Raw genomic sequence first — 23,779 nt, forward strand, 5'->3', positions numbered from 1 at the left:
ATAGCTCTGTCTCACAATCTATCTAGATTTCAGAGGGAGAAAAATAAACCTTACACCAAAACTGAATGTTCCCTCCGAGTCATTCTATTCAGAAAAAACTTTTTCAGAGCCAGCAAAAATAGAGCCTACAGAAAATCCACCTTCAAAACAAGTCTGTGTGACTTTTATCCAGAACAGGTGTTTTTTTAAAAGTCCAAGAACTGTAACAGGAACTGCTGTGGTCACTCTTTAACTGGTTGGGTTTTTTCTGTTCAGTTTTAGATCACAAATATGATTTACAGAAAGCAAATAACCAATCAAACAATGCAAGTGACTTACTGAACAACAGAGAACAGAGCCTGAAAGCAAGAGTCAGTTTTTGAACAACAGTCACTAGGATCAAAAAATTAATTCAATTTTGTCATTGAGGAAAGCTCAATAAATACAACAGCAGAGAGCAGGAAAACACAAAAGAGCAAAGCCTGGCTGTGCTGGGAAAGGATTGCTGCAGGTAACACAACCATGCCAGACAACCCAAGCAGATAATTTGCTTTTGGGGTATCTCAGGGTGATTAATTCATCAACAGGTGCTGGTTCCTGTGGCACCTAACATGGGGGCCATGTAAACACTCCACAGACCCTGGTGCTACTCTCTGAAGCAGCAAGTGACTGAGTGAACACAAAAATGTTTTTCATGGCACAGGCACTACTGGGAGGAACTCTGCCTTTTCTCGTGTTTATTTTTCCACTTTTAAAGAGCTCAGGTTGCTTTGGAGCAATAGGCCTCATCCACATTCCTCCTGGATGTGGATAAATTTTACCTCAGTCTCAAGCAATAAGAAAAAAACTCCAAAAACACACTCCACCCTCACCAAAACAAAAGAAAACTTTAACAAAGCAAGGGCTTTTTATTTGTTTCAATTCACAACTAATGAGGACAATACAAACCAAGGCTGCTGAAGCCAGATCAAATGGTGCTCAAGTAATTAAGAGTTCCCAGAACAACAAGCTAGATGATCCAGGCATGAAATCCACTCCAGTCCTTTATAGCTTTTAAGGAGCACAGATCAAGAGCAGCACTGCAATGACTGGTCAGGCAAACACCTCCAGCCTCACCTTCAAAATTAGGGATTATTGCAGGAAGAAAACAGACCCACAAGATATCCTACCCTCCAAGTCCAAACCACAGTCTTAACTTCAGGAAGTCACAGGCTTTGTCAGCTGATTTGTTAAAAAAATCCATCCTGTCCTTCCATCTCTGCATGCACACTTTTGCCTATGTTGTATTTTTTCAGACTTCTCCCATTTAATTCTGAAAACCTGAGGAGTGGCTTGGCTGTAGGACTCCAAGATCAATTTTTCCCAGCTTTGTACATGTAGAAGGACTTGTGATCATGAAGTTTCCACTTGGTTACTGTTTTGCACTTTTGAACTTTGTGCTTTGTACTCTCTTGGCCATCTTTGAACTTCTTACAAATTGTAATTAAAATACTTTGTGTAAGTTCAAATAAAGGACTTTAAACTGCCAATGGCATTGATGTTAAAATGAGAAATGAGGTTTGATCTTCATCTTCACAATCTGTTAATCAAAAGCAACCCATCTTCCCCACCACATTTTTGAAGAAAGAACACAGGAACCACCACCAGCGCATAGCAGAGCCATCCCCAGATTGCTCCATAATTAAATACACCCTGATTCTCTCCTCCCAGTTTAAAGAAGGTCTGTATTCAATCACAGAAGCTGACCAAAAGGAAGCAATAGAGCACTGTGGATCAAATCATTTCCACACTGTACAGTCCCAGATGATAATCACAGCAGAGATATTCTGTAGAGATGACCTTGTTCTTCAGTAAGTCATTCAAGGCAGTTGTGCTAATTTTACAGCTTGGGTACATACCTGCAAGGAGCTATTTTTGAAACATGTCCATGAACCAGCATTTATTCCTTCATGTAGCCGTGCCAGCATCACAAATGAGCACATGGAACTGAATCTCTTCAAATGCAAGCAGGGAATTTCACCAGCATTTCTCCCCCACATCCCGGGTGTCACACAGCAGTAACTACCTTATCAGCCACTGTCTTCTTCCACAAGCACTTCTAAAACATGCATGTGTGGCTGTACTTGCACATTCACAAACCACATTACCTATCTCTGTCATTTAGGCCAACTTCAAGGACAATAAAAACTATTCAATTGTCTCCTCTGCCTTTTATTTTTTTAACTAAATACTTCCTGATTAAAAAATAATCTGATTCTGACCCCAGAAAGTGATGTAATGCTACAATGCTAAATGCAGGTCTGTAGCATAAAGTTGAGTCTGAGGGATAAAGAGTTGTCAGACCACCAGGTCCACCTACACTGCCATGATCCTGACCTTCTATCTTGCAGAAACATACCTCCATTTTGTGCATAATAGCTCTCTTCATAGCCTGTGTGTCCCTGGGACTCTGGGTAGTGCTTCTTGTGCTTTTTCTCTTCCTGCTGTTGTAGGAGACGGGCAATATCCTGCACAGATGGAAGAAAACAGACATTAAATCACCACTAAAAAATATCTCCAGATTCTTTTGATCAAATTCTTTATTCAATTATTAAAATCCTTACAAAAAAAAAACCAAACTTTTCAGACACAACAACAGTTACTCAAATTCAACCCCTGCACTGGATGAAGCTTTCAAATTAATGGGTGACACAAGGGACCATGTCAGCAACCAGTAGTCAACTCACCCAGTACTGAGATTCCAACACCATGGCAAACTCCCAGGTTCCTGCTCCTCCTGCACACAAGCCTGCTAAGCCCTAAAGGCCAAAGCAGGGCAGAAGAGACTGTGTGTGCAACCTCAGGCTTTCCACAAGGATTTGGAAGTCACAGAAGTGCACAGCCAGTAATGGGAATGGGCTTGATCTCCTCTTTGCACTCTACCAGGGAAAGGAGAGCACAGAGGCAAAGACTGTCCAGCTAAAGGCACTTCTGACTGGAAGGAGTTCCCTGAGTAAACTGTGAACTGACTACACACTGGCTGTAATTTGCAGGGACTACAGGATGCCAGGCAGGGAAATGCATCAGTTTGACAGACAGAGACTTGAAGGAAAAGAAAATCGAAAGGACATTAGGAGGAGCAAACTAGGCACAAGGCAGGAGCACAGTGGGGACTGCAGCCATTTGTCTCCTGTCTCAGTTTTGGTAGATATGCCAAAGAGAAGAGCACTCCATTTTCCTAATTGGTTTTCCTTCCAGATGACTAATGGGTCAACAAGGCCTAGGAACCACAAACAGCTCCCTGGAGCCTGCTTCTCTGAGGCCCATGAGCTTGTGAGTCAGTGAAGCCAGTCTGGAGCTAGGGAGCAAAGCTGGGAGACACCAGCAGGTCATGCTGCCCCTCTGGATGCTATTCATTTAAGCCTTCCTAATCCTCAGGACCTTTACAGAGCCATGCATGTAAAGTGGACACTGCAGGCAGGAAAGGCATGGCTGAAATGCAAACTAAGAGTCAACACCCTCCAGAGCCAAGCCAGCACTGGAGGACCTTGGATGGCTGCTCAAGTACAAACTATTATTTCAGGATTCAGGTAAGATCTGCTCTGAAACCAGCTTTGTGGAAAATCTGGGGATGCCATAGGCTCTTCTGAAAAAAAAAAAAAAAAAAAAAACCAAAAACAAAAAAAAAACACCACCAACCCAAAAAACAAAACCTCCACGAACTCCTTTCCCTGACAAGGTTAACCTTTCTAGCAAGTACTGTAAGTCTATAAATATATGAGCTAAAGCACATTATCTCCAGGACTGAGACAGCTCAGGACTCGCAAATCCACACAAACCACTTCTTACAAACAGGATTCATCAGCAGGCAGGGCAGGCAGGCTTAGTGCTTCATTTAAAATACCTGCACTCCAGAAAGGATCTGCCTCAGTCCTCAGCTACATTACAGACACACTTGGGAACTTCCTATGTACCAGCAGGAAGAGAGAGAATATTTATGACTTCTCCTTGCTTTAAGGCACAGTCAGCTGGAGCCTGCTCCCAACTGCACAAGATGGTCAGCAGGCAGGTTTGATAGGCTGCAAGGACCTGTGCTCAGACTGCTGACATCCCTGCAGTTCTCTATATAAAGCAGGAAGGAAAGGTGCAGTTCCACAAATTAACATTAGTTTTGCATCTCCTTCACCTTCTTGATAAAAATATGACAGATCACTACCTTTTAAGCAGAAATCCTATAGCCAAAGGGCTCCTCCCACTCTGTTAGCACAAGCTCCTCTGGGAAGCCAAGCCATCCCATCTGTCTGGGCAGCCTTTCAGTACTTGCTTGATACTGAAGTAGGTAGGAGAAGAAAATGAAGTCTTGCAAAAAACCCCAATACATTTGTCAGGCAAGGGCAGATTCTTATTTCAGGCTCTGCCAGGAAATACAGCCTTGTGTTCAAGCTCTTCCTAATACAGAGAATTCTACCAGGTGCCCCTTGAACATCTCAAGACAACCCAGGCTCCTCAGGAAACCATCTGAAACTGCAGGTTCTCACAGGTGTTCCTCTACTCTGTGGGTTTATTGAAAACTCTATCTGACAGGCTGATCCATTGAGGCAACCAACAAGCAAAACCCTTTGTACACTATGAACAAACCACACCATCCACTTTCAAGCAAAAGGAGCAGAGAAACATTCTGAAGTCACAAAAGGAATCTGCTTACAGATTCCTTACAGCAAGAAACTGTAACAGGGTGTTCAGGCTGTGAAATACTAAATTGAAGAATGGAGAAGCCAGAAACAGATGGCTGGGCTGAGAGTCTGAAATCTTTGCATTAAAGATAAAGAAATAATGGCCCAGGATTCTCCCAAGAGCAGTACCTGTCTTCTTGCATTTAAGAAAGCAAGCAGGTCTCAGAGTGTAAAAACAATTACAACTTCCTACAGCAGGGCAATAAACACCTCAGCAAGACTTACCTATTACTTGACCTCTTCATTAGCAAGGCCACTGGCATCAACAACCCTTATGACCCTTGAGTGTGAGGACTATGACTGTATCTTATTCCTGTAACAGGACTCCCCAAAATCTCTGTGCATACAGAGCTCTGTCATGACAAGGACTGCCACCATGCAAGCCAACTCCTGTGGCTACTGGCCAAGAAATGTCTGCCCTGAAAAGGCTGCTACAAATAGCCCTGCCATCCATCCCTGCAGCTTTAAAGGTTACCTCGTCTTTTTCCTCTTGCCTGCGGCGCTCCTCCGCTTCAAACGCGAGCTTCACTTGGATTTCCTGAGCAATCTCGCAGTCCTGGCGTTCCCTAGAAGGCAAGGAGACAGGGATTATAGGCAGCTGCACTCACAGGCATCAGTCAGCCTGGAGAAAGGGATAAAAGAGTTAAAAAAAAATCCACCCAATTTACACAAAAGAATTATTACTCAGTGTTAGTGCAGAGCTATGAATCCTCACCAGGGACCAGGACTCCCTGTACTTACTGGTGGCCAAATTTAGAAAATACTTCCCAAAACATCCACAGAGTAAAATGTAAGAGATTCATGGGCAGATTGCTAAGAAAGGAGATGGGTACCACAAAATAGGGCAGGCCAAGGTAGCGCTCAGGAGTCTGCAAACAGCCTAATTCTGAGATTTTGTCCATGTGGTATCTAAGGAGAGGTTCAGGGGTGTGGTTAATGCAGGCACTACTGGGAAGTAGCCTTCACGTGTAAGCCAAGGAGAAAGAAGTGCAGGAATATGGTGCATAAACCAAGTGGAGGCTGGAGGTGGCAGTTCAGTAATGAATGAGAAATGCCACTGAGGTGGGACAAGATACAAAAGCAGGACCAGTGCCCAGAGGCAAGGGAGCAACATGTGTCAAAACAAGGGGGAAAGGAGCCACTGCCACAGTGCCAGTGTGGATGGAGGAACACAAGACTGCATTAACTGGGGACAGGGAGAGATCAGAGCAATTGAGACATGAGAGGTTTGGCTGTGCAGACAGACCAGGAAGACTGAAAAGCATCTGCAGGAACAGTGCCACACTCAGAAGCATGCTCTGATGTCCAGCAAACAGGCTGGAACAATGGCTCAGGATTCCTCAGGGCAATTCAGAAATGGACTGGGGGATCTGAAAAGGAAAGCTAAAAGTTCTCTCTTTCAGCACTGTTGAGACTGAGTTAAAGACCAGCTCTAAACATGGCAGGAAAGTCAATCCCCACAATTGCAACTATTGAGAGGTAAGGCATAGGAGAACAGCTGTGAGCAGCAGCAAGCAGAGCCTGCCTTATTAGAATACACTGATAATGATCAGACAGGTGATGAAAACACTACCAAGAGTGGAAGTCAAGCAAATAACTGAAGCAGACTGAGCTATGTCAAAGCTGTGCTATGTGGGCTCGAGCAACTAGTTCTAGGTTTGAGCAAGAATCTGGGCATAAATGACCTAGTGAATCTGGAGGCAAAGGACTGGGAGAGAACCTAGGACATGAGAAGAGGAAGTTAAAACACTCAAGTGCAGCCAAGCACGTTTTGTTGCAAAAACAAGAAATGTGGCATGGCTGGAGCAGCCTGCAGCACAACAGAACCTTCTTTTACAGAAAGTGAAGAAGAAGGAGAGAAGCAGAAGGGGTAGATATGTGGCAAGGATGGAGAGGAAGAACATTGAAACAACAGGGTTTTAGAGGACAGATGTCACTAAGAAACAGCTCATTTGTCATAGGCAACAAAAAGGTACACACAGCAGGAAGGAAAAGAAGATTTCTGTCAACAGTTCCTTGGGAGCAGACCTCTGGACTGGAGTTATCAACAGGTCAAACATTTCAGGACACAAGTTTCTTTTATCCAGGTAATAAAACCTGGCAATTTTTGCATGTGCCTGTGTGTGTTTCATTTGACTCTTGGGACAGATCTGTTCAAAGCCACCAGAGTTCACACAGCAGCAAATCTAGTTCTTGAACTTGCTTTTTAAAAAGAGACTTTGGCAAACCTGGCACCAGCAGAGAACCACAGCTCCCAGGAAAACAATATCTGAATAAGCAAATCCCAGGGAGCAGGCTGTCAGTGAGCCTGGTAGTGGATCCTTTACAACCCCAGGCTCTGAGGACATGAAACTAGGTAGAAATTAAGTTAGAAAGGTCAGACACATCAAGGCATTGCACGTCTCCAGTTCCCCTGGCACCTGTGAGCAGAGCTAAGGTGCCAAGTTCATCAGCACAAACTGACTTGCTAAATGCTTAAAATACATCCTATTGAAAACAAACAGGACAGAAAAACAACTAATCATCTTTCAGAGCCAAGGCAACAAGGTCATTGCCTCTCCTGCTGGTGTTACCAGCAAAGAACATCAGAAGTATTGCAAACACAAAAGCATTTTCTTCTTACTGATGACACATCTTGGAACACACTACATCAATTCCTAAGAACAACAGTTACAGAGGATTAGATTTGGAGGTTTATTGCTCAGCAGTAATTAAATACTGAGACTTGATTACTTAGTGAACATGAACTAATGTATTAACTTGTGTGAGCAGAAGAAAATAGGTTCAAGAGCTTTGACAGCTCTTCTTGCCCTTCAGTTTCCTTAATGTGAGCTCAAGTGCCAATCAGACCCCAGAAATCAGCCAGAGCAACATAAACATCACCATTCCTGAACATCCCACTCGTGTGTCCTTCACTCCTGGGCAGCCAGGAGTGTTAAGAAAGTCGGGAAAATTCTACATCAGTTTACAAAAAAGAAAAAACCTAAAAGTTTGTGTGATCAGAAAGCTCCCTCCCATTCACAGTGACTGCAGATACTAGTTGTTGCCAGATGAGGAGAAAAAAAGGGATTGTTTAAGGGAACTGTTCAAAGGAACTGTTCACATCAGTGCAACAGAACTATCACACATTGAGAGCAAAACAGGGAAAGAACATATTTTCACACTATTTTATTTTAGTAATCTTGCTACTATGCTTAGCAGTGTGCAGGCTGCTCGGCTAGATGCGAGAGATGCTTTTAAAGAAGCATGAAAATCAGGTTTGATGCTTCCCTGAATTCTTAAAGATGTTTCTATGCTCTCATTTATCTTCACAAAGTCTTTCTGAGACAAATCAGAAAGCCAATAAATTTGAAGAGCTTTTTTGTTTCCTGTTTCTAAAGTCCCCTTAGTTCTGCCCTCTTACTCCTCCCATCACCTTGTAGCTTCAAACTGTCCCACATGACACAGAAAGCAACAACAACAGGGAGTATTTTGTTGCCAAAATATGCTACTCTTGCACAAGGAAGAGACAGTGGGAAAGTACAAAGAATTAAGGAAGAAACAGATCCAACTACAAAAGGATGCCTCCAACTTATTTTACTATTCTTGCAGAAGAGCTCCTGCTCTCAGAAGCAGAACTGCTGCTGAACATAACGTTTTACATCAGCAGTTCTGCCTGTGCTTTGGCTCACAAAGTTCATAAATGCCATTTTACAGAGTTCTACAACAAGAAAATTGTTTGCAGCTCCCAGCAAGTAACAAAGAAGAATCATGTCTGCCATACAAATTCAATTTTTATGTTGTCATTTACTCATTCACATCTCTAACTGGTAATAAAGAAATAGAACTATTGAAAAAAAGCACAGACTTAGAGAGATACACAAGGTCTGTCCCAGGGTGCTGGGAACATTGAAAACAGTGGCTGATCTGTCACGCCCCAGCTTCAAAGCTTTCACGAGCTGCTGCTTTGAAGCCAGTGCTGTATCTCCCACATCTGCAGCACAGAGCTCTTCTGCTCTGTCACAGGTCCTGCCAGATGAGCCATCCAGGGTCTGTGATCCATCCCCAACTGCACCTGGTAGGTGGCATTCCAGAACCCAACAACAGTCAGGAGGCAGCACAGCTGCTGGGAGATGCATCCTGCCTTGCAGACCTTGGGTTTGCAGGGACTCCCATCCACCCACATCTCATGAGTGGGATCTGGCTGAGCCCTGTTCCATGAACCATCTGTTACATCCAGTGCTCTGCAAGTCCACTCTGGACTGGAAAGCACAGTTTGTTTTGCCCTGTGCTGCCATGTTTCACTTCTACACCAGCTCCACAGCTGAGAGCCACGGCACACAGGGAGCCAAACCACAGACCACAGGGTTAAGATGTGGCGTGTGGGGACTGAGCAAACCTGCAGAGCAAACTGGATCAGTCATTAAACCCTCCCACAGTTACTGCAGCAGTCAGTGACTGCAAGAGAAGGCCTGTCCCCCCAACACCCATCCCCATCAAGTCACCCTGGAGCAGCAATTCCCTTCCCAGGTCACTTCATGTTGAATAAATAGCTGCAAGCACACACAGGGACTGTCAGTGCAGCAGGACACCAAAAGCATCATACCCAGCTCCTCAAAAACATTCACCAGGCACAGGGCAAACACACCAATATCTGCAATTTCCACACAATAGAGAGAGTCCCTGTAGCACTGGGTATTTCTGTGGCACAGTTCCTTCAGTCTCAAACTTCAGCCAGGGACAAGGTCAACACAAGTGGCCAAGTTACCCCATTTTCACAACAAGCAGTAGAATGGGAAGGCTCCTTCTCATGGACAGGCAACAGTATCTAAGGCATCATGGGCTCCAAGACCACCCCACTGCTCTTACTCCTCTGTGCCAGAACCTGGTATCACTACTTTCATAGCAGTGGACAGGCAAAGAAAAAAAGAAACAACAGCAAAAGGCTGATGAACCCCACACACTGTCATCTCAAAGCAGCTGCTATTAGTGCTCTGACCAAATGGGACTAGCATTCCCATTCCAAGATCTCCAGCACAAACTCACAAGTCTTTTTGGTGTTTCTGGATTTGAGCACGGGCTTTCTTATCCTCCTCTTCCTGCAGCTGCTTGGCCATCTGCAAGTCATGTTGCACCAGACGATTACGCTGAACATTTGTGGCCAAGTGATGCTCAACTGGAAATAAACACAGACAAGAACCCTCAAATCAGGCTGCAGAACTTCACTGAGTGAACAAGATAAACCAAGTGGGAGGGAGATTCCAGCCCAGAAAGGAAGACAGATCTTGGCAGGGAAACACCAAGCAATCTCTCCAAAGGTGGGAAAGTCCTGAACTGAAATTCTGCTAGCAGCTTGAGATTGCCTCTTTTCAGCACTGCGGGGGCTGTATACGGGTCTGATACCAAAACAAGTTCTGCGTATCTTAAACCCATCCAGGTTAATAGGGAATGGTTTTCAGGCTTTGAATTTCATTCTCTGACCACAGAAAATCAACACAGACAAATGAAGTGGGTCTGGGAAGGGACCACCAGAGGCCAGTGAGGATGAGCTTAACCTAAACCACTTATTATGGATACTTTTCTATTTTGTTTTCAATAACCCCTACAGAAGAAAACTCCTCTCACTCTCAGCAGAATCAGTTCCAAAAATCTCCCTACCTTTATATTTAGCAACAGAGCAACTTCGTGCTCCAGTGAGTCCTTTACCATACATGGATATTGCCTGCCAGAAAAAATGGCTACATGAGCTGCAGCCCAGAGCCCTCTTTAATTCAATGCTCTCAGGTTCCAGCACCAAGGGCATGAGCAGCTGCACCCTGGGTGGAGCAGCAGGAATGGCACTAGCACCTGGTACTGGCAGATACCAAATCCATGAGAAGCTGATTAGAGAGGCCACCACACCTGAAACTAAAACATAAACATACCCAAACTAACAGATAAGCATGTAAAAAAAACTTAATTAAAAAAAAAAAAGCGCCAGTCACTTGGCAGTTTCTGGCTGTCCTTTTTTTCCTCCTTTATAAACTCTTCTAGTGTACAGCTGCTCTACCTCAAAATGTCTGAAAAGGAAGGCTCCTTTCAAAAGGCAGATACTGGTAATTCTGAAATAAGTAAACAGACTTTTCTGGTGGTACTTTAGGTCAGATTATAAAACTTGAAGCTTCCAAAATTGCTAGTCATTTCTAAAAACCTTGCACAGCAACAAAACCCCAAGTGCACTCCTACATGCAATTTTATCATAAATGGCACAAACAAACTCAACTCTAAAGGAGAGCTCAAAATTGAAATATAAAATGCAACTATCTCTGGGGTACAATGTGAGCTGGAGCAGAGTGAAGTGTAGTGCTACAGGATAGTGAAGACAGCAATAATAAACCGTATTCCATTAAAAGGAAAAAAATTAAATAAAAGCAGGAAGCATTTTTCTTAGCAAAATCAAATAAAGCCAGCTATCTGCTGGGACAAGCTTGCTTCAGTTTGCTCTGAAGATTGTTGCTACTTACTCTCTTGTTCCTGTAAATTATGGGCCAAGGTATGATCTTCCAGAATAGCGAAGTCTCGACACACTGAACAGGGAAACAAAGTAAAGAGAATTAGCACCAGAAAAACCAAAATCAAACCAAAAAAGCATCAAACAAGCTATGGCAGCCAGGGAAGTATATGAACTTCTGACAGTTTCTACTTGCCAAGGTCTGGAATTGTGGTTTTCCCCCCCTCCTGCTATCATCATGTCTATTTCTGTGTGTGTTTATTTCTTTGTCCTTGTTGGCATGAAATGCCTTCTCCACTCTCTCCTCAACCTCTATTTCAAGAACAGAATAGTCCATGCTACCACTGGATCAGACCTTATGTACAAATATCTGCATTCCATTCCAACAGAATATATATTATATATATAATATATAATGCATTCTGCATTCCAGAATATATATTATATATTTTTACCAATGCCCACACTGACTGCATTCAGCTAAAACCAAGGGCAGGCATTTGTGTTTACTGTGACTTTCTGTGCCAGGTTAAAGAGTCTGAGAATAGTATTTTCATGGCACAAAGGGCAGGTGCACACTGGCACCTCTCCAAAGCTGAGCAGACTGAGCTCCCTGGCTCTCTCTACATTTCTCTCAAGGCATTTCTACCAGCTCAAGTATCATTTTCAGTTGTTTCTTGTAAGCTTCATTGACTAAAAGCAGATGCTGGATTTGCACCTAGAACCCAGATATGGGATCAGTCACAGCATTATGGGCAAGGATAACTACAGCTTCTTCAAAAGATGCTGAAAATGACCTTGAGACAAGTGAAATGGGAACCAGATGAACTGCCTTTGGCACCAGTTTAAAAGCAGCAGATTTTTGCCAATGCCTATCACTTTCCCACTTGAACTTTCAAAGGAATGCTCTCTACCTACACTGTAGAAAAACACCAGAGTATATTTTTAACTTGTTATGATAGGCAGTAGGGCAACAAAACACAAGCCACACATACTGGGACAGGGACAGACACACAGCATCAGGCTCAGCCTTTTGGTGGCAGGTTCACAGCAGCTTTTCTGTCAACCAAAGACAGTGACCTGTCCCCCCAGACTGCAGAATGGGGCCCCTCTTCACAGATCTGCCAGATCTGGGGTTTCTGCCTGCTTTGAGGGGAGTTTTAGGCAGTGGCACCAAAAAATATACACTATAGAGGTCTGTCATTTCTTTTTCCCTCAATGTGACAAGCTAAGAGGCTTAACAGCACCCACAGAGGGGAATATCTCCCACTTGAAACACATCACAAAGCAGAGAACTTCAAGGTGCTTCTGAAGCCGCAGAGGGAAGGACAAACTCCTCCTGCTGCACTCCACTGGCAAAACCTCTGGGGAAGACCAAGATTTCTCTTCAGCAGAGCACAGGCACAGCCTAAAAGATAAACTGAAAATAACCCCAAAACCCCCAGAATGCATCAAAAGTACAAGGGGAATTTATGAGGATCCTGTTTGTGAAAGGGTTCAGAGTCAGAAAAGATAAAACATTTCCACTGCCACAAATGAAATTAGAAAGTAGCTGCATTTCCCAAGCCACAATCCCACAAGCCTTCCCTTTTCTCACAGATGCACATGCTCCACTAGAGAGGCATCAAGACATTACTCCACACCCAGGTGTCCTCACAAAATATGTGGAAGAGTTTCTAGTTGTCTGTACCAAGAGATCAGATAATGCTTTACCATATTCAATGGAGTTTTTGGTTCAGTCTGCATTGAAAGGTGTTTTAAGATGACAAAAGCTCCTAACAGCCAGAGCAACACTTAGGGAAGGACAGTGACACACAGCAGGGTGGAGATGAGGACAAAGGTTACACTTATATGATCCCACAGTGGCCCACTTGAAGCATGAATAAATCTGGATGGTGTAATTAAGGTTTTGCCATTGCTTTTTTTCATTGCAACTTCTTTTAAAAAAGGAAAGATGATATGAAACTCAATAGCATTGAAATGCTTCCAGTGGTCATTTCTGTACAAAGAAAGAAATGTTGCCTTGAGCCACAGATCTGGAAAAGCCACAGCTGAGTCACAGGCAGCAGTGCTATTCCCAGGTGACAAACACAGAGTGCCTGGTGGTCACCAACACTTGCTTTTTGCAGGATAGGCCAAGGGAATCTTGCCCTAGAGACTAATTCTGTGATCCCTAATACTGCTTCAGCTTCCTAGAACAATTGTGGAACAACCACTTTCTGCTCACAAGAAACATCATCTGGCTTGCTGGAAGAACCGTCCAACACATCCAACTCTTGAGTGTTTAAAAAACAAACAAACAAACAAGCGAATAGGAGAATGGGAGGGAAGTGTTACTTTTAACTGCAATAGGTCTCTGATCAAGTCCAGAGCACAGCTGCCTGAACAGCTGGACCAGCAACACAAGGCATGCAGCACAGGAGCAAGGAAGAACATTTCAGAGCTACACATTTTTTTGCACAAGGATCGCTGCTACAAGAAATGCTTTAAAAAGTACATCCCAGCCCTTCCCAAAGCCACCGTGCACAGGCTCACACAGTGCTCTGATCCCTGTGGTATTCAAGAGCTCTGACTTGTCAGTCAGTCACAGTGCTGATGGTGCTGGCAGACCTTTGCTCCATCCTCCTCAGAGAGGCACACAGGCACAGGAGGACTTCAGCTTTGTTTTTGTTTGTTTTTACTCCATTCTACCCACACCAAACACACTTCTCTGTTTGCAAAAGCACACATTACAGAAACATGCTTGGCACATGGGCAAGAAAGTGGGAGTGCCATGGTGGAACACTGCTCCCTGTCTTTTGACAGTCTTGCACCAACACAGATAAGTCTCACCTCTATCACTGAGCTTTATTCCTACAATGCAGGAATGATTGTTCAATCGTTTTGGGCTGACAGGCCACTAAAGACTTCCTAAAGAAAGCATGGGCTCAAAATAAAAAGGCAAAGTCCATACAGACTTGGGTTGCATAGACAGGCCTGCTTCTTCTAGCTGCTCCTCCAGAGAAGTGCTGGAAGTAATCCATGGGTCTCCAAACAAACTCCTCAAATTCTCAGTTCTTACAGGCTATAGCTGAGAGCTGCTGGATGTCATAGACATGAAGCAGGGACAAAGGCTCCTGTTTAGGTTGTTTTGAAGCTCAGTGACTGGGCCAAGAAGCACATATAGGTCAGAGTACCCTGGTGCAACTTCCAGCTCCTGGCCCAAAGCCACCTAGGTCCAATGCCACACCTAAGATGGCCACACAGCACCCAGACCTGGGGCTGTGCCCTGCCCCTGCCTGTCCCACATGCACACAACACTGACAAAACAAGTGGGAATGCTGCCCTGGCATGAGCCACCAAGTTGCCGGGCTTGGACATGAATAAAGAGGCTGGGTCTTAAATCAGTGATATTGACCCACCAGCACAGAGAGAGGGAAGCTGGACAGTTACCAGTGATGTGCACGCTGGAAACCTCTCAGTGTCTGGGTTCCCTGGTGCTCCCATCTCACAGAGGACAGACACAGCATGGAGCAGACTGGTGGGACAGCAGAAAGCCTCGGGTTTGTTCACACATTTGGAATTATTTGAGCATTGCTGAAGAAGCCATTTGGCTGCACACACTCTCCTGTTACAAACCCAAGCAGACAGCTTGAGCACACAGCCCTCTCTTTGTGCTGCTGTGGCTGCTGGCAGGGCAGGCAGCACAAGAAACTTTTCGTCACTGTCAGAAACTTGGCTGGGCTGGCTGCCTCCAACCCATGTGAGCAGATTATCCTCAAGTCCCATCAGCCTGAGAACAACGTGCTAAGGAGAATGAGAACATCCCATTAGGAACACAAGGAAGCACTGTCAGCCAGCCAGGTTGCAAAGGATGGGGACACCTGCACCTCCCTAGCAGATCTGGGGCTGATGGCAGTGCAGAACATTCCCTCACAATTAGACCCAGTACCCATGGCACCGAGCCAAGCATGTCAGCAGCTGCAAGTGAGGCCAAGGAAACCAATCCTTGAAGACTCACATCCAACAATGAGGCAACTATAAAATTACTGGAGATGTGGACAGGCCAGGCATGGTCTGAAATGAAGTTTCATCAGCACTAGTTCTCATTCCCTGCCCAGTCTCAGCAGGGTACAGCACAATCATTACTAGGTTCTGTGTACACTGGGTTTGTGCTGAGAAATAGGATGGCCCCAAGGACAACAGACTCAATTTCTCCTCTCTGAGAGGCTTTGTATTTAAGGGAAAAGAAATCAATTTCCTTGCTTCCTAACTGTATGTCTAAAAAATGAAAGGTGAGATTAATATTACCTTCACTGTTGCAAATTAACTTGACTTCCCATCCCTGGGCCCTGGCTGGGAGCCACCAGGCGATCAAACAAGCAGCAGGGGTGCAATGAGAGCAGCTACAATTGGCAAGTCCAGCGAAACATGGAACATTCACAACAGGTTTACCAAGTCTGATTGAGCCAATCTAACTTGGCACAGCAGGGAGCAGACCAGGAAAACACTCTGGCACAGCTGTCAATAAAGAAATGCCTGCCCAGGAATCCCAGTGGCTGTTATGGCCAGAAGTGGTGCCAGCTGGGGAGGATGAGGGCAGAAGCATCAACCTTAACAGTGATAGGATCCAAAATCCATGCATGGAAGAGGGAGCTCACTTGTCTTGAGGAATCCCTGAGAGCCTCTGCAATCTCCAAGCACAGATCTCCTCTGGTAGTTCTCACTGGAAATATGCTTTTTGTGTATTGGTGCATCTGGAGGCTCTTGGAAACATGGCTGCAGCCCTGCCTTTACGGCTGACAGAAGAAAGTCCCTAGGCACAACAGCTCAGCAAAACTTCATTAAATAACCTCTTCCATTTTATATTCTGCCACCCATATAACTACCTTTCTCCAGCATTACCTCAGCTCCACAGCCCAGCATTTCTAACACCCCAAACTGTTTCAAACAGATCGAGATAACTACAAGAGAGGAGCAAAGGCAGCCTTAGATGTTGCTAGTGATACTCAGGTGTGTGACAGAGGTAGGTAACACCCAGAAATGGGTGCCGTGGTGCACTGTCTCAACAAGAGGTCAGCCCTTGCTGGCTTTTCAAGCAAGGTTCACAGCAAAACACCCCCCTCACTTCTGCCTGAAGTCTTACATCATGCTTTGACATCCAGCGTGGGTCCCAAGGGCCCCCTTGGTTCACGTGGCCTATGTAACGTGTCCAGGATCCACGCCAGTTGAATGACCCAGGGAGTACGGATGCACGTTCCAAGCATTTCCTTTTGGGTCTTAAAAACCATCTCTTGCTCCCCACCCCCTCCACTCCCAGCATTTTCCCGACAGCTCTGTGTGTGCTGGGTAATTCACAAAATAAACTAGGCGTGAGTCATGCCTAGTTTAGAGCATCTGCAGCTCTTGAATTCTAATCTAAAGGACAGGAGGGAGAGGAAAGACAAAAGTAACATGAAAAAGCAGTATCATCAGCTAAAAATCAGTTTTAGGCCTACAGAGCTGATAAATTGATGGCAAGTATCAAATGCAGCCTTTTACAAGCCAGCAGTCTCAGGAGGATGCCTGAGTTCTGTAGACCCCTGCAGATTAGAAAGCAAGTTGGGATCTCTTAGAGACTCTTACCAGCAGGGACTGGTCAGGCCACTCCAAGACAGATAACGCTTCAAAATCTGGGAATTATTTCTTTGAAACAAAGCCAACCTGACCAAGTAGCCACCCAGCTGGAGCTGAAGGGCTGCCCTGAGGGCAGATGCAACTGGGATGTTTTCTTCCCACCCCAGCAGAGCTGCTCTGTGAGATACACGGCCGGCCCAGCCTCAGCAATTCCCATTTCTGCCCTGCCTCTCCCATCACAGCAGGAGCTCCTGCTGCCACACAGGGGTGCTGACAGAGGCTGGCTAGGACATGTCTGGCTGCTGCAGTTACACAGATGGCATTCCTAGGGCCTTGCTTACCGGGCCTCATCATGCCAAGGAAATCAGAAAATCATGCAGGGAGAAGATGAATCCCAGACAGAGGGCAGGTCTGGGCAGTCTGAGAAAGGGAACAATTTCTGCTCCTCAGCCACAGCACCAGAGCATCACACATAGCTGGGAGCTGTGAGGCAGCACAAGGAGACTGGGTAACTCCACAGGGAACCAAACTGTGGGGTCTCAGCCTAATTCTCAAAAATGTAAACACGCAAATTAATAATTAAAAATAAATAAATCACCAAACCACAATGGTTTTTTACTAGCAGTCATGGCCTGGAAGCTAAGAACATCTTGGGATTTGGGAAGGAGGTTATCCTCTCCGCTCTAAGCTAAATGCCTTGAGGTCAAGGCCATGAGAATTTTGTGCTCTGTCTGCACCATTCTCCAACAATAAGCTCTCACCTGCCTAACAGTGCTTTAAGAAGGAAGACTATGCATTTTGGAATCAAACCCTCAGAACTTCATTACATTTTCTAAACCTGCCTTAGGACAGAAATCATCAACATTCACAAAGTGCCTTCTCCAAGCTACTAGTTTGGCAATTTCACTTCTGTAAAGAAGCCTGCACACTGTACCACAGACCAGTCCCAAAGCTGAGAGAATATCTGCTGAAGACCTCAAAGCAGAAGGTGATGTGCTTGCAGTGTAAACAGGAAGCTGGAGATACTCAAGATAGTGGAAAAATAGCACAAGGCACCTCAAAAGGTTATCCTTTGAGCAAGCCTCAGTCACAAAATTTGATACGATTTATCATTCTGCTTTTCTACAGAAGGCTGTCATGTTTTTCATCACTGGATAATTCCACCCTACTGATTTCACCTCCAATGTTTCTAAATAAGAGCAAGTCCTCTTATTCCCAAAGCTTAACAGAACCCATAGGTCAAAAATCTTAAAAACCATCTCTTTGACTTCCAGAAGAAAATGCTGAGTTGGTGCATTTCAATCACAAAATCCTAGAATAACTTAGGTTGAAAAAAACATTAAGTCATCAAGTACAACCACTGATCTGGCACTGCCAAGCTCACCACTAAAGCATGCCCCTTAGTGCCACATATACACATCTTTTTATCATCTCCTAGAATGGACAATCTCCCAAATACTTTCGTGTTTTGACCACTGGTCATTCTTATGCTGAAGAGGGTTTTTATCAACATCCCATATAAACTTCCCCTGACAGAACTTGGGCCAATTCATCTTGTCCATCACTTGGTACTTGGAAGAGGCCAGTGGCCACCTGCGTGCAACCTCCTGCCAGGGACTTGTAGAGAGCAATAAGGCCAACCTTGAGTCCTCTTCTCCAGGCTAAACACCCCCAGCTCCTCAAGGACGTGTGCTCCAGACCCTTCCCAGCTTCACTGCCCTTCTCTGGACTCATTCAGCAGCTCAGTGTCTGTGCTGTAGTGAGGGAACCAAAACTGAGCACAGGATTTGAGGTGTGGCCTCACCAGTGTCCAGAACAGGGTGACAGTCACTGGCCACACCATTGCTGACCCAGGCCAGGATGGCACTGGCCTTCTTGGCCACCTGGGCACACACTGGCTCATGCTGAGCAGGCTACTGACCAGCACCCCCAGGTTCTTTTCCACTGGGCAGCTTTCCAGCCACTCTGTGCCAAGACTTTCAGATGTACCTAAAAATGGCATTGAGCCTTAAGATGTAATGACACCCATGCTTTGAAAATTCACCCTTTTCAGCCATGTCCAGTTGGGTACCCAGACACAAAGTACCCTGAGTCACAAGAGCTGTCCAATACTTCCAAGTCCTACAGCCAACATTGCTGTTACAGCTGCTGTTTTCTATTGCAGGGGCTCAACACACAGAATATATTAACACTTTAAAGCAGAGAGCAGATAGATGATACGATATGTGTTAATATCTGCAAGTCATTACCTGCCAGGCTCAGAACACTCAGCTCTGCAGTAATTTCTTGATTGTTCCAGTGTCCATCTACCTGTCAGGACTGCCTACATCCAAAAAACCACCAGTGAGCTCAGCCATTGCATTGTGGAGCCACCAGTAACACCCAGGTGGGTCTCTGCTACAAAAACTTCAAGGTAGGGATGGCTTGGCTGGTTTGACACCACAGGCAAACAGCAGACCTCAGGCAGCCAAACCCTTCACTCGCAGCATCTGAGATTGTAACTGAGTCTATGTACGGAAGAAGACAATCTCAACCATCAGTGAGAACAAAAGCTGTTTGTGTAGTTCATCCTGTCCAGCATTGGACACACAGCCTCAGTTGACTCAGCTAATACCACATGTGCAAATGGAACAACCAACAATAAAGACAGGGAGTTTTCCTAGAAGTCAGTTTTAACCACTACCTCCCAGCCATGGACCACAGCAAAACAAACAACACTTGAGTCCAACAGCTGTGCTTTACCCTTTACCCCAAAGGCAAACTACCATACACATCTCTGGAGAGCAGGGCTGGAGTTGCCTTCACTAGGAGAGGTCAAAAGCTCTGGCCCGTACAGGCCCCATGAGCACCACTGCAACTCTAAGACACACCTTTAGCTGTGCCCCGTGGATCACATGGTACCCCTTCTCTGGAAGGTTTTTTTGGTTTCTTTTGCAGGCAGAATGTCATGGCACCTTTAAACCCAGCTTTAAACCCAACACCACTCATTTATATTGGTGTAGGGGAGGGGTAATAGAAAAAGTCTTTTATCAAGTGCAACTCAAAACAGCCACCCACTCGGAAAACTGCTGGGCCATGGAGCTTGCATCTCAAGAGATTTGCACTGTATGTACACTCCCTTACCCCACACCCATCTCCAATAGCAATCACTGGATTCTGTTGTTTTATCTGTTTAATTCAGCTTTTATTTCAGCACTTTAGCTAATTTTACACCACACAAAACTTTCGGAAGGACACACTGAGTGTCCCGGATAAGCAAAATTTCTGTTCTCTTACACACACAGTTTCCCAGATAGGCAAAACTTCCATTCTCTGATGAATGCACAGCTAAACCCCTTGTTCAGTTCAGCAGTTTCTCTGCAGAGAGCTGCCAGGCCCACTTTGTGGTTCAGGATGGCTTTCAGGAGCCATGGCACCCTGGATTGCAGATATTTCACCAGCATTTCTCAGCCCTCAGGCTGTGGTGAATAACCTCACACAGCAGCTCCAAAGAGGCAGCTGGGAGCAGAGATAATGCAAAGTGTCAGCTCTCACAGGGTTCTCCTCTAGCTTAATCCTGAAAGATAATGTAGAAAAATACAAGGGAGACAGGATGCAAAAAGGGAGGTTTGAATACCCCTCTGGTGCAGCTTCACGCCCTGACTCAGTTTAGTGACTGCTTTACAAAAGGCTGACTGCTGGAAACCTCACACCCACACAGAAGCTGCCAAGTGCCAAAAAAAGGTTCAAGTTCCTCTCTAACCCTACAGTGTGCTTTTACATGACAGTGACCTGCAGTTGTACAGAGAAACAATAACCTCTGGAAAAAACAAGCAGAATAATGAGTCCCCAGAGATGCCACCTTCTCTTCAGCCTTTGGATGACTAGAGCCAACCCTGAGACTGCTCCATGGCCTGTAGCTGCACCAGAGCTGCAGCTGAAAGGACACAGCACAGTGGCAGTGCACATTCAAACAGCCAGGTTTTATTCCTCCAGATCACACACTGAAGAGAAGCAAAGCTCCAGCAGGATGGGCCTCTGAGCAGCCTCCCAGCCTTGATGGAAACCCTGCCAGCTGCTGCATTGGAAGCAGAAGGTATCTGAACTAACCCTGCAGTCAGCTCCAATTCTTGCACAGACTCCTATCAGCTTCCTTTTCCCTAGAAAGGTGGCTGCTAGGATGCAAAGACTCCTGTTAGACACCTGTTCAGCTGCTGCCAGCCCTGCAAAGCTGCTCTGCAAGAAGAACTATCCTCTACCCAACCAAGGGTTTGTTTCAAAACCCTTTTCCTTTGCTCCACAAGCTCCTCACGGGGACTCTCCCCCCTTGCTTCCTGTGTTTAAATTCTCCAGGTTTATTAGTCAGCTCTGGGGAACACAAAGTACCAAAGCTGGCCCCAGATCAGTCAAAATTCCACATCCATCTACAAGTCACAAATCAGTAAAGCTACAGCACTAACAATACATGTTCCCTTTCCTGTCACAACCTTGAGTTGGCACACAGCCCTAAGTGCAACTACAGATTTACAACACTGGCATACAAGGGGAAGAATAAGTCTCTGGCTTCTGAGACCAGAAGGACAGGGAGGCAGAGCTCCCTGCATCATTTTGAAGCAAACTGCTTTGTGGCATCTGAGCCCACTGTTCATATACATTGCAAAGCATGAGGAAGAAGCAGGCTGGAAGCCTTTTCGCCTCTCCGAGAGCACTAAATGAGCTCCAGGTCAGTAAAGGTAATTGTTTTTTTGCTTTGGGAACCATATCACCTTCAGGTGATATTGCATACTCACAGCTTCTTAAAAATGAGAAAAAGTAAAAAAAAAGAACAGTTAAATCAGGACCAAGTTAAGTTCACCTGTTACACAGCCAGAGCTGGGGCTGTGGGCAATGCCAGCTGCCTGGAATAGCAGGTAACTGAGCACTGAGCTGGAGACAAACCTGCTTTTTCCACCTTGCATCGGGGATGTGCAGAATCCAGGCAGGGCTGTGCCGCCCTAGCCAAGGACTCAGTCCTTCCAGCACTGCAATTAAGGTCAGGAGAGCTCAGCCTCTTCCCAACACCAACTTCCTCTGGAAACCTGGCGCCAGGCAGATGGCCTGCAGGAGAGCACAGCCCTGAGAACAGCAGAGCTCTGCCTGCCATGAAAACAGCCAACACCCTGGTGCCTTGGAAGATTCCCAGGCCTGCTCCGTGCTGCGCTCCACCACCTCACCTCAGCAGCACTGCCAAAGGCTCCAGGAGCTGCTGCTGAATTTAGGTCATAAATCCTTCCCATGCCACCAGCCAGCATCTCAATAACAAAACTAATACCAGAGCAGAAGGAGAGGCCATTTCTTTGCACCAGGATGCTACAAGTAATGCTTGCTGTAACCAGAACAGAGAGATATAATAAGCTGCTTTTGCAGTGCAAAGTCATTGTGCTGTGCAGAGCTTTCTATCCACACCAGGGGAAGCTTCCCTGAGCCAGACCAGCATTACCCCAAGCATGTGCCAAGTCAGTGGCAACAGTCCCTCTGTGAGGAGCATTTCCAGCCAGAGCACACTCCAGCCTCTTGTCCTGTCTGGATGTAAAGAGCCAATGCTACACATATAATGCAGAAAGGAATTAAAACCCCTGCCTTCTCACTTCCAGGAAATATTCCTGTTTGCATAAACTTCCTTCCTCCCTTCTGCCCCATTACTTCTCATGTCACTCCTGTCAGTGTCCTTATGGAATGTCTGTGTCTCAGTGTTTCAAATATTTCCTCACTTATGTCCTTTTCCCCTTTGTCATCACTTACTGAACACCACACACTGAGCCTACGTAACATTTTCGCTGAGAGTTGACTCCTCTGGTGACCAAGTTCTGGTTCAGCAAAAGGGCTCAGGAAAGGATGAACGAAAATGCACACAGGAACTCAGTTTCACTGCACATGGCTTGTCACACCTCTTTTGAAAAGGGAAGTGAAGAAAAGTGACTCACTCACAAACTCACTTTGACTTTCTGTCCTGAAGAGCACATAATGCAGGGTAGAGCTACCAAGTGCACACAAACCAAACCAAGCCAGGCTGAAGACAAAAAGATCTCCCTATTTTGGTCTGTCTGACAGCATTGTGGCAGTGACATCGTGGGTTGGTGTGCAATTAAAATAACCATCAGCTGAGCTTCAGGAGCCTGACACAAAATAATTGGGCAGGTGCAGATCGGCTGTGCTAGGCTCTGAGCAAGCTTTCATCTACACCTTTCTCCCCAGTAAGAGTAACAGTTCTGGCACTTCTGGTTTAATTCACAGGGTGCCTGGGGTTACAGGGTAAATTTTATGAGCACTAAGGCCTGAATGATCCCCTTTGCCCAAGGTAAGGTTCACAACAGCACTGCCTTACACCCCTTACACTGCCAGCCTGATGCTGCATCCTCCTGTTCTCTTCCCAGCCCAGCTAAAACATCCATCCCTGCAGCCATACAGTGTGAAGGCCACACAACACTCAGTGAGCTATGTGGTATCTTTTCAAGCACTGAGAAAGAAAACAGCAGGAAGGCTCCAATTTCTACTTCTCAAAAAAGTGGTACAAATGAAGTGTCAAGGGACCTTCACAAAGTCCTATACATGTTCTGTGGAAAAGCCAGTGCTGTAAGGTGAACAGAGAGCATCACTGACACACATCAGCCTCCAGGGAGACTGCAGCTTTCCTGGTGGAAATGTCCAGCAAACATGCCCTTTGCTCCCTGCAATGCAGCCAACCAGCAGTGAACAGCAGCTGTCCTTATCACCTCCTGGGAGAACAGCTGAAGGTCAAGCCAGCAGTGAGTGTCATGCCAGAAAATGGACCTAAAGCAAGTTTTAAGGCAATTTCACCAACAGACCAACCTCCTCCCTCAGCTCTTCAGCCTTCAAAGCAGCACTACACAGGAGCAGCAGTGAAGGAGCAGGGAGCCAGCCAGCTGGAGACATTCTGGAAAGGGGAGAGGGAAGCAGGCAGGGAACTTGTCACTTTGTCCTATAAATCAGCACATTCATGTGAACTGGGTGACAAAAAGAAAGCTTATTCCAGCAAAACAGAAGT

General features: G+C 45.6%; 1 protein-coding gene across 1 annotated transcript in view; it reads right to left on the reverse strand.

Moving 5' to 3' along the window:
- CCDC50 (coiled-coil domain containing 50) overlaps nt 1-23,779 on the reverse strand; it is a 42,808-nt gene that overhangs the window by 13,688 nt on the left and 5,341 nt on the right. Inside the window, exons 2-5 of the mRNA XM_064720773.1 lie at nt 11,174-11,236; nt 9,717-9,846; nt 5,167-5,257; nt 2,378-2,486 (exon numbers count right to left, since the gene is read on the reverse strand). Coding sequence (XP_064576843.1) covers nt 2,378-2,486; nt 5,167-5,257; nt 9,717-9,846; nt 11,174-11,236 — 393 coding nt within the window. The remainder of the gene's footprint in view (nt 1-2,377; nt 2,487-5,166; nt 5,258-9,716; nt 9,847-11,173; nt 11,237-23,779) is intronic.

The sequence above is a fragment of the Zonotrichia leucophrys genome, chromosome 9, assembly GCF_028769735.1.
Source record: "Zonotrichia leucophrys gambelii isolate GWCS_2022_RI chromosome 9, RI_Zleu_2.0, whole genome shotgun sequence".
Lineage (NCBI taxonomy): Eukaryota > Metazoa > Chordata > Aves > Passeriformes > Passerellidae > Zonotrichia > Zonotrichia leucophrys.